The sequence below is a fragment of the Micromesistius poutassou genome, assembly GCF_964030765.1.
Source record: "Micromesistius poutassou genome assembly, chromosome: 18".
NCBI classification, from domain to species: Eukaryota; Metazoa; Chordata; class Actinopteri; order Gadiformes; family Gadidae; genus Micromesistius; species Micromesistius poutassou.
Window position 1 is genome coordinate 3,021,489 of NC_140288.1, and position 16,987 is coordinate 3,038,475.

The 16,987-nt window shown below is 45.4% G+C and overlaps 2 protein-coding genes across 2 annotated transcripts; one reads left to right on the forward strand and one right to left on the reverse strand.

Moving 5' to 3' along the window:
* Nucleotides 1–1,573: 1,573 nt before the first annotated feature.
* On the forward strand, nt 1,574–9,642 carry rad23b (RAD23 homolog B, nucleotide excision repair protein). Its single transcript, XM_084482837.1, has 10 exons — nt 1,574–1,755; nt 3,512–3,593; nt 4,706–4,785; nt 5,230–5,411; nt 5,555–5,610; nt 6,131–6,258; nt 6,978–7,107; nt 8,026–8,159; nt 8,539–8,733; nt 9,307–9,642. Exons 1-10 carry the CDS (start codon nt 1,690–1,692, stop codon nt 9,418–9,420), a joined length of 1,167 nt encoding a protein of 388 aa, XP_084338963.1. The 5' UTR covers nt 1,574–1,689; the 3' UTR covers nt 9,421–9,642.
* Nucleotides 9,643–12,557: 2,915 nt separating this feature from the next.
* Nucleotides 12,558–16,693, reverse strand: klf4 (Kruppel like factor 4; the record flags this gene model as incomplete). The annotated part of the gene is made up of 5 exons (XM_084482854.1): nt 16,483–16,693; nt 16,223–16,334; nt 14,407–15,481; nt 13,468–13,638; nt 12,558–12,733 (listed from the first exon to the last, which is right to left on the reverse strand). Exons 1-5 carry the CDS (start codon nt 16,485–16,487, stop codon nt 12,558–12,560), a joined length of 1,539 nt encoding a protein of 512 aa, XP_084338980.1. The 5' UTR covers nt 16,488–16,693.
* Nucleotides 16,694–16,987: the final 294 nt, after the last annotated feature.

Below are 16,987 nucleotides of genomic sequence, written 5' to 3' on the forward strand. Positions count from 1 at the left end.
TCACTACCAACATCTTGTTGAATTAATACATCTCAAGTGTTCGAATCTCAAACAAAACAACAGCTGCTGTGATATATGTTGGAGGGTGTGCATCTTTTATTTCACGGGCCTAACATCATCTTTTGAAAAATATGTCGAGTGCCCTGGGATCACCCGGTAAGCTGCTCACTAATCACTTCAGAGTAGGCGAACGGCAAACTGACGACCCCTGGGGACGTAGGACACGGGAAGAGGCCTGAGAGAAAGAGTGAAAGATGATGCTGCTGTTGTTGTGGTCTGGGATGCAGCTTACTAAAAGACTACCTTTTGTCTTCTGGCCAAGGCGATAAGAGACCTCTTTTATAACGGATAGATGATAAAAAAGAAAAAAGAAAAAGCAGGAGAAGGAAGGACAAATGAAAGAATGACATTTGAGACATTTGTAAAATGCAGAAGGCATTATTATTTATTTATCATGTAAATACAGCAAGTTTTTTAAACGTATTAGGCTTAGTCATACTGTTGTTATAGTGAATAGACATGCAAGGTCAGAACTTCAGAACAATAGAACACGATTAGAACCTGGGCCGGAAGCCAGAAACTGAAAGGGGCAGAGTTACACCTTGTTTCCTGTTATGTTATGGAGACATTCTACCAATCAAAAAAACATTAAAAAAAAACCTTTACAGACACTTTTTACAGTTGACTACTGCTGTCCGAGCTTGTCTTTGTCAATGATACACCTACAGCTCCACGCCTCCAGCGACATGCCATCAGACTTTAGATTTGAACCTATACTAATACTCATACTATGTTAGGCTGCATGTTGACTAGGCTAGACTAGTGGTACTACTACTACTACTACTACTAGTTCCTCACCATGTGGGGAGTAATCATGCTTGTTGGATACATCATTCCTTAAAAAATACCAATCAGGTGCCATTTATGAGACTATAATAAGCAAGATGCTATTAACTCAATCAGTTAAATTAAATCAGATCAGATTTTTGTTTCTGGCTTTGGCAGAAGAAACGTTGATAAGTGACAGAATCCTTATTATTGTTGAGTCTAAGAATAGATGATCTTTAATATCCATAAAAGAGAATGATATTTAGTATGTATCTGTCCAGCAATGTAAGGATGAATTAGATAAATTCTGTAAATTTACCAAATCTCATGTTCCAAGGTGAACCATTATGTTTGACTATAGCAGCCATGTTAGTCATCAAATTGACTAAATGTAAGATGTTGGAATTTTTCCAGTCATATATGATTCAAATATTGTTTGAAGCAGCTGTTATGTATGTTAAAGTAAACTTACAAAATATATAAACCGGGTGATTTGGTGAAGTGAGTTAGTTTCAACAACAAAGAACGCATAGACAAATGTTAAATAAGTCAGTTCATTAAAGTCAAACTATATTTTAGCAGAATATTGTATCTTTACATTTGTCATAAAATAAAATGAAGAAAAATAATTGTTATCATATTTATTTCCAAAAACAAATGAATGTCTATATTGCTGTGGCGACAGGGTGGTTCCCCGCCTACAGGAGCGCCAGTTGGCAGCTGCTGCTCCGTGTGACTGAACAGAAGAAGAAGGCTGAGCCCAATGGCGTTGACCGGTCCAGAGTAATGAGCCTGCGATACACAACTCACAGAGAATAACTCCTCAAGTTCCTTAAGATATCGACAGTGACAGTGGCTAACATGCTGATCACTTTGAAAACCCTGCAACAGCAGTCTTTTAAAATTGACATCGACGAGGAGGAAACGGTAAGAGTTGAAACACCCAAGTGGGTTTTTTTTTTTGAAGGAGGGCGGACTGGGCACAGAATACAGACTGAAGAATTACAAACATGTCGCTAAAGTTGGGAGGGTAACCAATGCGTACACCTTGGCATATATGTGTATATGATGTGAAATGCACGCACTTGTGTAACGATAGTACGTGGAATTGCTTGTCAACAGAGAGCCGAGTGGGTCGTAGGTTCCAGCATTTAGACGGGTCCAGTGGAAGTTGTAGATGAAGGCTTTAAAGGCCCAGTGTGGTCTCATTATATCCTAACAGTGTTAACGTGATGTGTGTTTCAGCCTCGATTAGGAGGCTACTATTTCCAATGCGTGCTTTACGCACATATGGATGAAGCATCTAGACGGAGTCAAGACCGAACTTTAGCTGAACTAGTTCTTACTTTCGATTCCTACCAACTCCAGTGTGTGGCCCTTATAGGGCAATACTGGAGTTGTATATGGGAAGGTAATTTGTATCATACCCTCGCTAGTTTCAAACGCACACACACCTCCCAATATCTAGAGTTCATCACGAACAGAACTCCTCACAATGCATGCAATAACATTTGAGGCAGCACAGTTGAGACAACTTTAACTCTTCTCCATTTAACTTTAAGATTCCTGGCAGATATTTTACATCTTCCATAAAGTGTGATCATGTGATCAGTGGAATCACATTTGCCTGACGCAAGAGCCATTCAAAACAAAATGTTTAGGGAGTTATTTAGATTGAAAGAAAATTAAGGGTCACCCAAAACATGAAGAAGAACCATTGGGGCCATTGCTTTAGGCAGACTGTAGCTTCAGGTTTTAAGTTCTACAGTGTGCAGATAATGAAAGTCTCTAAACGGTTTGTTTAGGGACTTCATGTGGAAAGTACAGACATTGTCCCTAAACTTATGTTTAGCAAACTTATGTTTAGGGAAATGACAAGATATGACTAATTTCCAAGACGAAAAGGTTGTGATTACACTTCATTAGGTACACCAATTGAATACCACCGGAGGAACTCATTCATTCATTCATTTGAATTCCTTGTCTCAAGGTGCTAGAAGCGATGGCAGCTGATGACACCGCACATTATTGCTACTTAATGCCTGTTTGACCTCATTCCTTTGGTACCATTGATTTGGGGACTGTTCTCACAATCAAAGTACATTGTGTTTGTTCTCATGTTTGTATAGTCTTTGGGACTGTGTCCATAATGGTATGACCATGGTCAGCAATAGGTCTAATATTTGGCTACACTGTGGTATTTATTTTTGTGGTGTTTATTTTTAGTCCCACATGAGACAACACTCCATAAGCCATTAAAGAACAAGGAAATAGTCTCAGAATAATAAGAAACATTGGGTAATAAGGACTATAAAAGTAAAACACAGAGCAAACACATGGAAGTTGGTTATAAAGTTAATATAAAGCAAGCTTGTAACTGATTAGGTGATATATCAACATCAGGGTTGCTAAAGAACTTGGTTTACACATTCTCTCAGCTTAAAATTGGCAAGCTTGTGACTATAAGTGGCTCCTAGTTCCCTCCTTACTTCAGTATTTGATTTTTATTTAAATGCTTAGCTTCAATCTACCTTTTTTTCTAGTTATCCAAAGATGTGACTTGAAATAAAAGTTTTTAAAGTTGCTTTATTGATTTGGTAATTGATTTTTACATTCAAAGGCCTTATGCAAATGCAGCCGGTGGTTCAAACTATCATATTATTACTATTTAATGTTTCCACAGGTAAAGACATTAAAAGAAAAGATTGAACATGAGAAGGGGAAGGACAGTTTTCCAGTCAACGGACAGAAACTAATATACGCTGGTATGTTAAACCACAAGGCTCTTAATCACTTTACGCCTTTTCATAACCAACGTTTAAACATGTGAATCATAGTAACCTAAGGACCACTTTTATACTTTTAAGCGAAGTGAATGCCGATAATTTAAGGCTGGGGTTTGAGGGAGAATGCTTGCAGATAGACTGGACCTATTTTTGCAGTGATGCCGTCAAACACCATCGTCAAGGTGCTATGGTGGCCAAGAGTGAGTAACGGGGATAGTACACCTGGCACAATCTGACCATGTGTTGTTTAAAGTAGCTTCATAACATCTTTCATTATTTCACGTAAACATACAGAATTGCATTGTTTACTCCGTGGATTGCACTTGGCTGGGCTGCCGCTGCTTGGCTCATGGGTCGGCCTTCAGCAGGGTGCGGACATCTTATCTGACCCCTGCCGAGAGCCAGCCCTGTGCCTCTCCTGGGCTCTGCAGCGAGGACTTGGTCCCCCTTTAGTACAACTAGATTTTCTCTTCGAGTGAGGGAACGGAGAATCAAGGAAATCTAGAAATGGTTTAATATGGAAATGAAGACTAATAAACAAAAGGGAGGGAATATCTTTAGTTTTTAGTTTTCTGATTGCTTATTTACATGACACATGGTGTGTTATACAAATATATATATATATATATATATATATATATATATATATGCAAAGTTTCGCAGGTTAAATTCAAGGTTAGGCGTTGGAGTGTGTCACGCATCATTGGGCGTTTTCATCAATCGTACTATTCTCAATGTTGCAAGTAGTGATGATAGAAGCTTTTCCAGTAGAGTATTATACTTAAGCTAAGGTCCTGTACACCTTAGTTCCAATACATTTTAGTATTGCTCGGAAGGGGTCAACCATCAACTATTACAAGTCATATTTAAAATGTCAACAGTTTACCTTTTTGCAGTTGTATTCTCATTGTATTTACTTTTAAGATGATTAACCAATGAAAAGCCACTCATTTAATCAAGCATTCAAATGCCTACAGGGTCGTTTTAAACTGTGCACTCTACGTAATCGCGGAATTGTGATTACTAAAGAATAATAAAGAAAACACCTGTGCATATAAATGTTTGACTCAAAATGCTTGTGTGCTCCACAGGTAAAATCCTCAGCGATGACTCGGCGATCAAGGAGTACAAAATCGATGATAAGAGTTTTGTCGTCGTCATGGTGACGAAGGTAGGGATCGACCGAAGTTCGAAGTTTTTATTTTTCTTTATTAAACAGGTTTTATAAAGACACCAGAGACGCTGCCACTCTTCTGAGTTCAGGGTCTGGCCAGTGGTTGTCTTGATGAGTAGGGATGGACCACTTTGATATGACCTCGTTCGGATTCAACATACTCCTAGACAACACTTCATCAACAACACTTTATTAACGAGCCTATCTGCTGATCATGGGTTGGTCATGTATTGAAAATATTAAAATGATTTTGTTGGAAGTATGTTGGTTCATTACCTGCACTAGTAGTTGAAACTAGATTTACAGGACGGATCCAAAACAACCCAGCCGTCCGTAACCATATTTACATACACTGTAACCTAACCTGACTAAAAGTAAACCTTGAGGCAAAATTTTTCAAATTTTCCTTTTTCAAAATGTTTCGTTCACCTCGACTCCCAGCCTAAAGCGGCACAATCAGCCGTGAGTCCCCCGGCCGCCCCGGTGCCCTCGGCTCCTGCCCCGGGGGGGGAGGCACCATCTGCGGCCGGCCCTGCGGAGCAAGCCCCTCCAGCAGAGAAGCCTGCGGCAGAAGAGGCCGCCGCCGCCCCGGCGACTGTGGAGCCATCTGCCACTTCCAACAGGTAGGATTATGGACGGATCAGGTTCCTTAATTACGCGCTTCCTAAAGTGCACTGTGACAACAAAAAAATGTGGTTTGCTTGGAAAATGTGTTAATGTAGGAACCACCCACACCTGACTGGATGTTCTACTCTTTGTCTTGTAGAACCAGTGAGGCGGCTACAGACACGAATCTATTTGATGAAGCAATTTCAGCACTGGGTACGGGGTAAAGTGTTTTGACGAGGATCTGATGTGATGCACTGTGTGGTGTACTGTACAGTGTGGTGCTGTCAGTAGTGGGACTGTTGGCCCTTAAAAAAAAAAAAAAATCACATGACGATTATGTTTCTTAGTAGTCAGGTATGTAGCAGACAAAGTGCTTACCTTGAGTACTACAGAACGTCCATGGAGTCTCAATGAACACCCAAACAAGCCGTACAATGGCCTAGTTATTAGAATAGTTTGGTTAAATTCTCAATTGATTCAAAAATAATCCACAAATTCAAAAAGTACTCTTCTCAAGCGTTTGGTGTTTGTCTATTTGTACCGAGATCTCTAAAGGGAAATTGGATTCTCAAATGTCACGTTTTAAGTTACACGTAGAGACTGGAAAATAAAATAAACAAGTGAACAAATTTACATTTGCTTCCCCTTTTGAGTCAAACTTACACTTGATGACATGCGCTTTTGACCACGACTGCGTGTTGACCGCGCCGTCCTCTCCCGGGCTCCCCTCCAGTGACGGGTCAATCGTACGACTCCATCGTGACGGAGATGATGATGATGGGCTTTGAGAGGGAGCAGGTGGTGGACGCTCTCAGGGCCAGCTTCAACAACCCCGATCGGGCCATGGAGTATCTGCTCACGGTGAGACCCACAGCTACTGTTGCCAAAAGATACATTTAGCAAATGAGAAGCCCCCTCCAGCGTAGTGTAGTAAATGCTGGTGTTACGGTTGTAATCCAGATATCTATTTGATATAGTACAGCCAAACACGCACTACATACAAATGTTTGTCATTGATATTCATACAGTAGATGCTGGGGCTGGGATGGATAGTCTAGTGGTTGTGTTGCTGTGTTTAACTCCTAGCCAAAGGGTTTGAAGCCCAATGTCTACATTGTACCTGTCGGTATCCTTAGGCAAGAGGCTAGCTCAGTCCTTTCCTGAATGTCATGTATCTAAATTCACTGCAGGGTTATTTGGCTGAAAAGCTCCACAAAAGGGGATCCAGTGGTAAATAGACGTGCCGTAGTGCTCTGCAAATATTACAACAGTCCACCGAAAAATAATAATTTGAAATATCTATTAATTTAATATTTGTTCTGCTGTGCTCTGCAGAACATTAGTAATACAACTGTCACCAAAAATTCCCTGGCCTCATTTTGTCACGGTTAAAAAGAAAAACCATCTGTAGTCATTGGATAAGTACCAAACAGTCCGGCTCTCACTCAACCTCTGACCTAAGGACACACACGTTTGCGTCAACCTCTCCAAAGCTGTCCGTCAACCATTGCAGTAAAGGGTCGACCCACTTGGCGCTGGTTCATGACCATGTATGGCTCCCCTTGCTCGCTGGTTTCCAGGGCATCCCGGCCAGGGAGGAGGGAGATGCTGTTCCAGCGGTCCCTCCTATTGGTGCAGCTCCAGCCCCCGCGGCCCCAGCCGCTGTCAGCAGCCCTTCCAACCCTGGCCCCACACCAAGCCCCGCAGCTGGTCAGTGTCCGCCCGGCCCAGAGCACCGCGTTACCACGGCGCCGCGGAGCAAATACCTTCCATGTCCATCCTGCCTTTGGTTGAGGGGGGGGGGGGGGGGGGGGGCCCCGTTGCACCACCATGTCGAGCTCTTGATTAGCCGAATCCATTAGGGCTGTGGCCCTGCAGTGACATCACAAGTGGGAGGGTCCACCAATAGTGACATCACAAGTGGGAGTGTCCACCAATAGTGACATCACGAGTGGGAGTGTCCACCAATAGTGACATCACGAGTGGGAGTGTCCACCAATAGTGACATCACAAGTGGGAGTGTCCACCAATAGTGACATCACGAGTGGGAGTGTCCACCAATAGTGACATCACAAGTGGGAGTGTCCACCAATAGTGACATCACAAGTGCGAGTGTCCACCCCGACTGCCCTATAGTGACATCACAAGTGGGCGTTTTCCCACAGACTGCCCTGTAGTGACATCACAAGTGGGCGTGTCCACCCCGACTGCCCTATAGTGACATCACAAGTGGGAGTGTCCACCCCGACTGCCCTATAGTGACATCACAAGTGGGCGTTTTCACGCAGACTGCCCTATAGAGACATCACAAGTGGGAGTGTCCACTGAGACTGCCCTATAGCGACATCACAAGTGGGAGTGTCCACTGAGACTACCCTATAGCGACTTCACAAGTGGGAGTGTCCACTGAGACCGATGGATGGATCAGTCTAGCCTGGCAGGTTGACCTAGTAGTGGTAGTGTCTGTCTACATCTACGGCGGCCACTCTCACTTGTGAAGTAACCGGGGAACATTTTGAAATGCCTCGTAATGGCCAATCAGCGTCACACCTTGAGGTGGAACCGGGGCTCCTTTGACACTTCCTCATACACGCGGTACTCTACCACTGTTCTATTTCTTTTGCTCAGCGCCGGCCAACCCCCTGAGCTTCCTCAGGAACCAGCCCCAGTTCCACACCATGAGGGAGCTGATCCAGCAGAACGCCTCCCTGCTGCCCGCCCTCCTGCAGGAGATCGGCAGGGAGAACCCGGAGCTGCTGCAGGTACCCCCGGTCACTTAACCACGAGAAGAGGACACCCAGACCTCCCTGGAACGGGTGTCATTCTGAGAACTCTAAATACTGGAGCACATAACACAACTGATATGGGTAGGGTGTTTATACACTCCGTCGTCTCTGTGCTCAGGCTGTATTGGGGGAATAGTGGTTGTCTTTCGGTTCTATTGTGGTGGAGCGTTTTGAGGTGAGATGGCTTCTAGGCTTTAATATCGTTCAAAATGTAAACGCACACAATACAATGCATTTGTATTGCGTTTTCGTCCGTTCCGTGTGACCGCTACACATAGTGAGTGTGCTCGATCTGAATCTGAATCCGAATCCGAACAACGTCTATATTCTGTCCTTTTTTTTTTTTTAAATAAAGGAAATTAGTAACCATCAGGAGCAGTTCATTCAAATGCTGAACGAGCCAGTGACGGGCGAGGTACCATCAGCTGGAGGAGGAGGAGGAGGTGGTGGAGGAGGAGGAGGAGGAGGTGGTGGAGGAGTGCTGCCCTCCAACCCGTCTGGAGGAAACTACATCCAGATCACACCGCTGGAGAAGGAGGCCATCGAGAGGGTGAGGAAGATCATCACCAAATTATGTGAAATCATTCTAAATAGTGTGTAATATATATTCACACTACCTGAAAAAACTGGGCAGAGAATGGAAAATTAAAATCTCTGAACAGGAGTTCAGTCTCTGAAAGTCGATCTGTAATTGTAACGTTTTTTTGTACACAAAATATACACAAATCGATACACAAATCAATGGATTTTTATTGTTCCCTAGTAATTCTGGCTATCATTCATCTTCGTGTATAACACGGAGGATTTCTAGTTTCACTGTCACATTATACCACAGTTCTCTGTCCATATGCTGGACACCTTTTTGATTGCATCTGATCGTACCGTCAAGAGTCCAGGGTGTTGGAAGGAGCACAGTCATAACCAGAACGAGATGGGGGCGCCTGATTAGACGGGTATAAAATAGCAAAGTTGTCAAACGGAAGGTCAATGAGTCATGGGAACCAAGTTTTCGAAAAATGAGGAAACCACTGAAAATATAAAAATGCAGAAGTTGTCTGTTGCCGCCCGACTTGTGAAGTTGTTGTCCATGACATGAGGTTTGTCTTGGTCTTCCTGTTTCCAGCTAAAAGCCCTCGGGTTTCCAGAAGGACTCGTCATTCAGGCCTACTTTGCCTGCGAGAAGAACGAAAACCTGGCTGCCAACTTCCTTTTACAACAGAACTTTGGAGACGATTGAGACCTTTTTTTAAACTTTTTTTTTTGTTAATCTGTTCTTTGTTGATTAGTTATTATGTCATGATATGCGTAAATGATGATTAAAGGGCCTTCCACATTTTATACAGCTTTTACTGAAAAAGATTACTTGTTTTTCCCTCTTTTCCTTTTTAGGACCACTGGATTATTTCAAACTGTTCAGTTAAAAATGTTAGGAATGAAGTAAAATCACTTTGGTGCATCAGAAATACTTGGTTGTTGCTTTCTTTCTGCAAGATAGGGCGGTCTTGATGACGTGAATGAATCCATACGTTGTCTTTGCTGATTTTTTTTTTTTCCACTTGAAAAAATGAGAAGCACACAAATGAGAAGCACACAAATAGTCATTGATCAATCAGGTTCATTTAGATTTTATCTTTGTCGTAACTGGTGGTTAACGGCTGATATCCAGTGTGTTATAATGTTTGAATCATTTATTTGACTATCTGACATGGAAACTGCAGTCTGTATACACAATTGACATTGAGAACCGTTTTCAAAGGATGTCCCTTAAGGGTTATGGATTTAAATATATACTAACCCTAATTCTATTTACTTGGAAAGTAAATAGACAAAGACAACACTTGTCTAAAGTGCATTGCAAACTACACTAATCGACTATGCAAATGTTCAACATGAACCGAGTGTTATTTGGTTTGTAAGTGTAGAACAGATCTGGAAATGGTGAACACGTCTGCTTCTTCAGTCGCTCATTCTGTAGTTGCTAATATGATGGTTTAAATTAACATCGGCTTCATTATTTTGTGACGCCTCTGTTCGAAAGACGACATGCACATATATACCTTCAGGGGGCAGTATAGACCAAAACTCAAAGACAGTTGGCCTACCACAACGTCACAATTTTCAGTACATAATCACAAAGTAGTAATATGAAAAATACATTAGCGGATTTCACAAGCAGCATTTGAGTTTGGAATAGCTTTTAAAAAGTTATCCTAACCACTGCACCACGTTACATTGTAACATGACATTTTGACTTAATGGTAGCCTATCTACACATTGTATTTGTTACGAGAAGGGATGAGTTGACAGGGAAAGAAATTGTTTACTAGGTTGTTTACCTTGCATCTTATTTATTATCAGATGTATTTAAGCAACCCGTAAAGTAGCCCAAAATGTTAGTAGAAAAACCCTCCACACCCTCTTTGGGTTGATCAAAACTCCACATAAAAATAACCGGCAACGTTTAGGATTATATTCTTCGGCTTTTCAATGTGTGTTGCTGATTGCACTAGATACAATGCTGACTCTGAGAAAGATACGGTGTCACAGCTGAATGTCATCCAGTAGCTTGGTTTCCCTGCCCATTCTTCCAGCTGGCAGGTGGAAAGGGAGCACAATGGAAAGTGGACATTGTAGAGGTATTTTTTGACCATCCTTTTAGCTGGGAACATTGTGCGAGATTGCCTGAGGCGCAAACTCTTTATTATCCAGGGTAGATATTGTGTGACGCATCCATCGCCTTTTGTTGTCGTTTAAAAGGCGCTCATCCACTTCCCGAGTCCGACCCTATACTAAATAGGGTTTGGGGATGAAAAGAGTTGAACCTATAATGTTCTCAAGCAGGAGAAACAAATTGTGTGAATGAAAACCAGTAAACGTCTACCCAGAACCCGAGACCTCCTGTTGGAATAACAGTTTAACGGATGGGGAAAATAAAGTTGTCCGGTCAAATACGTTTTTATTATAATGTAAAATACATAAAATACAAAAACGTTAAGAAAGCATTTTTCTATTTACAAATGTACAAAAAGAAATAAGGATTATATTATATTTTGGCTTTAAACAAAAAAAAAATATTTTGTTCAGAGTTACACATTTAATACAAAAATATGACTGGTGTGTCTCCTATATAAATTATTGCACGGTGCAGCTGCAGTGCATTGAATATTGCCGTCACCATTGAAGAGGGTTTTCACCTGATAAGATAGTCTGACTGTAGTAGAGAAGCCTCCAAAAGGACACTCAGGGTGCACTCACACTAGGCAAAGTGTCCCTGTACCGTACTCAAGTACGATTGCCCCCCCCCCCCCCCCCCCACTGTGCCGCTGGCCTGTGCTTACACTAGGGCAATCTCAACTGGGCCTGAATACGGTTGCCTCTTGTACATATAGGTTGCGTATCCGTGCGCGTGTCGGCTCATTTAGCATCTGTACCGTGGCCTGAGCACAACTCTCCCAAGTGTACTGAGGCCACGGAATTGAACTGTACTTGGGTACGGACGGCGTGCTCACACTGGCCAAACGATCTAGACTTTAGGGGGCAAACGTACTCGGACAACGGTACAGATGGCCTAGTGTGAGTGCGCCCTCAGACATATGGCACTGTCCTATTCTCTTTAGGCCTTTCTCATTCTCATGCTGTTGCTGTGTTTGTTGTTGTTCTTTCTTGGTCCCTGGTACCATTTTCTGTAAATCCGTTCTTTTTTTTTTCGAGCCCAGAAACCTTCCTGTAACATAAATTAGAATTGTACCTGAAGTGGCTGACATCGCAGGTGGAATTTCTCTATAAATATCGATTGTTTGTAATACAGTTTGTGAAGAAACGTTGCGTCATTACTGAGAGACAGACGGCTGGCAGGTGATCCCGCTCGCGCTAGGCCTCTTGGATACCAGTGTCAGGCCGACAGCGATATCCTTCCTCCAGGTCACGAGTGCTTCTTGGCACTCGGTTTATCCAAGAAGTTTGTGGTCGTTCTGCTTTGATTAAGACAAATTCCAGTTGTGGTCCCCTTGAGAGAGTTGAGTTGAGACGGCCCTGATCCAGAGAGCGGACATGTCGAAATCACCTGTCCCAGCGGCGCAAGGACACGGCCGGTCCTTTCCCGGAGAACGATTTCCTGCTTTTTTGTTCTTTTAAATAAGCGGCTATCAACAAACAGCGTGTCTTGTGATGCTTCCCAGCATCGCTTGAAGGCAAAGAATGGTTTTCAAAATATGAACTTTGGCATTTTTTCAGTGTGGGTGGGGGGGGGAATATATTTTTTGGTTTTGTTCAGTTCTTTTTGGCGTTTGTTGCCTTCCTCCACCACCATCACCACCACCACCACCCCCCCCCGCCACCCCCCCCCTCCTACCCCCCATAACCCCCCCCCCCCCCTCACAGGTGTCTCTTCATGTGCAGGGCCAGGTGGTCCGACCGAGAGAAGGCCCGGTCGCACTTCTGACACTGGAACGGCCGGTGGCCCGTGTGTTTCCGGTAGTGGCGCGTGAGCTCGTCCGAGCGGGCGAACTTCCAGCCACATCCCTCCCAGTCACAATGGTAAGGCTTCTCCCCTGCACGCACGCACACACACACACACACACACACACACACAGGGAGGAGCAAGAAAAAGGGTACAGTAAGTTAGCCGTTTGGACTAGCCTGATAATCATCCTGAAACTTGACGACATTCAAACTTTGTGGACTTTGAAGCAATCACAAAGCGGCTAACGAGGCACCATGTGACGTTTCTGTCTCGTCACATGTCGGAATCGTTTGGGACGTGGAATCGTTGCGGCTGTTTTTTTCTTTCTGGACATTTGAAAACACAGAATGGGAACTTTGCTCTACTGGACTCATCGTTCCATCGTTCCTATGGTCCCACGGATTCCCCCCCCACCCCCCCCCCCCCCCCCCCGCCGCCTACACGGCGGTGATTATCACTGAAGCAACCGACATCGGACCATGAACCGAGGAACATGTCCAAAAAGGTTGGTGGAGATTCAGGGTTTGGAACCAAGCAACATTTGGCCCTCAGCAGGTGAAAACCAAGTCCAAGTGCAACCAAACGTGTGATATGCATAATAATATCTATAATAACATAATAACAACGTAATAAAATCATGAGGATATCCAAACACAACACCACTTTTTTTTTATTCTAAAGTATCTACAACAGAACTATCTATAATTACATAATATATTATATTAACAACATGAACCATAACAACAAAAACACAAAATCCCAAATGTGTAACAACAGTCCTTGTAGCTGCGTGTGACTCATGCGGTCGCGCCGGGGGCCCACCTGTGTGCGTGCGGTGGTGAGCCTTCAGGTGGGAGCTCTTGGTGTAGGTCTTGCCGCAGCCCACGTAGTCGCAGGTGTGCGTGGCGATCCGCTTCCTGGGCCAGGAGCGCCGGCCACGCTTTGGCTTGGTCTCCTCTTGTACCCGTTCCCCCGCGGAGATCAGGTGGGGCTCTGCAGGGGTGGGGGGTCAAAGGTCACAGTCCACCGTCACCTTCACGGCACGAGGAGTCGTTCGCCCCAGCCTTGTTCTAAACCCTCAACCTCGTCGACGAGAGTCTCACGAGTGAAGACGTTCTCGGCTTTGTTTTTGGACCGGAGCGCAGAGTCAATAAGAACACGTTTTGCGGTATGAGTGTTGATGTGTGCTGTTGATCTCAGAAGACGCACAATCGTTTATTTTAAACTGAAAGAGCTGAGGTCTAAGAGGTGTCAACAGGGCGCTTATGCTCCTCTTAGGACGATCTTTACAGCTGATTTCCGTGTCAACAGACTAACACCATAACAAACACGATTATCATAATTGGTGGTTTGACATTTTAGGGCTACCTTCTCGGAATCACTGAATTATGTATATTTTTATAATTCCAGACAAAAACAGCAGGCAAGCATAACAGCAGATTATCATAAAAGACACAGGGACTATAATTAATGCAGAAACGTTCTCTATTTCATACTTGGTAAAGTAAAAAGAGCCCAGAAGAAGTTAACTAAATGAGTACGGTAAGTAAATGAAATGTGCTTGGATTTCATTGTCAGCTTCGAGGGTCAATACGTTCATACAAGGAAACCTGCATTCGGTTTTAATTTCCAGCACTTTATTAAAACTAAAGGCGTCGAGACGGCTAGAGTTCCATTTAGTCTCTTAACAAAGTGAAAGAAATGCCGATACGTTCACGCACCACGGGGGGGGGGGGCCAGGATTAACACACAGGCACTGACCTTGGTACTGCATGGACAGCTGTGGGAACGGGGAAGGGTAGCCCTGCGGAGGGGAGCCGTGGTGGAAGCCCTGAGGGTGCGGGGGCTGTGGGTTGTGCTGGTGCTGCTGGTGCTGCTGCTGGTGCTGCTGCTGGTGGTGCTGCTGCTGGTGCTGCTGGTGGTGCTGGTGGTGGTGGTGATGATGACCCAGGACCTGGTGGTCCGGCGAGGTGGGGGACAGCCTGCTGCCGGCCGTCCCCGCCAGGCGCCCGCCCCCGTGGGGGAAGCAGCGCGTCGGGTCCCCCCTGCCGCTGCCGCCCTGGGACCCCGCCCGGGTCATCTGGAGGTCCAGGGGCTGGGGGGGGGCGGTGCAGTCGCCGGGGTTCTCCTGCTTTATCCGGTGGCACGGAAACGGCAGCGGCGGCGGCGGGGCGGCGGACGAGGCCGACGAAGACGACGAAGAAGACGACGACGACGACAAAGTGGCGGAGGAGGACAGGGGCTCCGACGCCACGCTCACGCGGGCCTTGGTCGCGTGTACGTCGACGCCCTGGCAGTAGTCGCCCATGTCCATGGTGGTCTTCACCACGAACTTGCCGCGGACGCCGGCGGCGCAAACGCCGGCACCGGCGGCGGAGGCGGCGGCGGCGTTGGCGCCGGGGTGGTGGAGGTAGGCGGGGTCCAGCTCGGGCCTCATGAGCTCGGCCACGAAGCCCCCGGACGGCGACACGTCGCTCAGGTCCGGCAGCGTGTACAGGAGCTCGCCGCCGGGGCCTTGGGGAGAGGGCAGAGGGTAGGAGGTGGAGTAGGAGCCGGGGGACGGGGAGAGGGGCGAGGTCTGGGCCGGGCCGCACGCCATCGCCGCCGCCGCCGCCGCCGCCGCCGCCTCCTGCTGCTGCTGCTGCTGCTGTATGAGCAGCGAGTTGGACAGGATGAAGTCGTAGTCCAGTAAGTCCAGGTCTGGTTCCGAGTCTTTCTTGGCCATGGTACAGTGAGCGGCGGCAGCCAGTGAGGTGCGGTCCAGGCCGGAGGTGCTGCTTCCTGTCGGAGCTCTCTTAAGGTGGGACAAGTCCTGGGACAACTCCTCCTTCCATCGCTAGGAGGGGGAAATGTTGGAGGAGAAGAAAAAAACAAAAAAACGCTTACTTGACAAATTCCGGATTGGACGCAGGATGTAACGCTGTCATGTTGTTAACTATCTTGTAAATGTTCAGATATTGTACAGTTTGGGAAACTTACTAACCCTAGTATGCACACGCATACCATGATTGACATTTGAAAGTTTGTAAACTGCTGGCGGGATAAGCCTATTCAGCAGTATAGTAGCGTCTACCTTTGAGGCATTCTTCTCTATTTGTATACGTTTTACCCGGTAAGCCTATTTCTGACGGATGGGTTTGATGACAGAGTGACGATGAAGATAACGACGGAGTTAGGCAGTTGAATAAATTGCCCATGTTATATAGTTAGGCCTACATAAAACTACTGCATCAAATATTGTTTACTTAGTTAGTAATAGTAAAAAAAAACACTTATATATCCCTTGTCCAATGAGGATATCACTGTGCTCTATAAAATAGGTATTTAAATAAGAGCAAGCCTTGATGTAAAAAACAAATAACATTCAAAGTGGGTTTTTTTTATGTGAAAATACAATGTGTCCATGCAGTCTGCACGCAAAACGAAGTAGGCGGTGAGACACTGGCTCTGTCGCGAAAGCATCCAAACTTGAATTTAAAGTAAACATTACTACTCAAACTTAGAACATAGCCTACTGAACAGCAAAATTCACAAAATGTATACACAGCAATATCGAAAGCCAATCAGCCCTACTCACTAAATTAGAGGGTCTGGCGGCTTTAGTCTTGACAGTCGTGCTGTTGGCGAACGTGGATATGGACGGCAACAGCGTCCCACTCAGAGCCATCTCCAAGTCATTGGGTGGCTGCCTGGAATAAACACAATATTACCTCTATGGAGGGGGAAACGATACGATCCTCACACACCTGAATCAAGAATAATGTCCCAATAAGTGAAGAACTCTATTCATAAAAAATAATAATAATAATAAAAACCTTAACAAGTTTCAAAGCGCACCTCATCAATGAAAATCAGTCTGCGTCGGTGCTCTGTGCGCGTCTTCGAGGCGGGCTCCGTTCCTCCTGCAGTTTAAGCAAAGCGTTATTTGCATTCACCCGGCATCCGACGTCCGCGTCCGCCCGGTTGCGTCTTGTTTGTTGTTATTTACTAGTCCGTGGCGGCATGTTGCTCGCGCTGGATGGACGCGCAAGGTCGATGGGGGTAGGGGGGTGGGGGGGAGCGGCGAGACAAGACAGCGCAGACAACACCCGTGCTCGGATCAGGGGGTTTCCTGGCGCGCAGTTGCCATGCAGAGAGCAGCGGAGCGAGAGCTAGACTGAGTTTACAAACCCAGACGGGTATTCCTGCTTAAATGATTGCCGGTGGACACGCCCTCGTCGTTGCCGGGCGACTAGCAGCACTAAACATCAGCGCAAGGGAGGGAGGGAGAAGTGGGAGAGCGACAGAGAGGGAAAGCGAGAGAGAGGAAGAGAGAGAGGGAGAGTCGTTTGTTTGTATTCAT

Bases quoted from the DNA above. Each gene is read 5' to 3' on its own strand.
- rad23b (XM_084482837.1), top strand. From the start codon at position 1,690: ATGCTGATCACTTTGAAAACCCTGCAACAGCAGTCTTTTAAAATTGAC. The intron at 4,786-5,229 runs GTAGGGATCGAC...CTCGACTCCCAG, and splicing joins TCGTCGTCATGGTGACGAAG to CCTAAAGCGGCACAATCAGC. The intron at 8,734-9,306 runs GTGAGGAAGATC...TCCTGTTTCCAG, and splicing joins AGAAGGAGGCCATCGAGAGG to CTAAAAGCCCTCGGGTTTCC.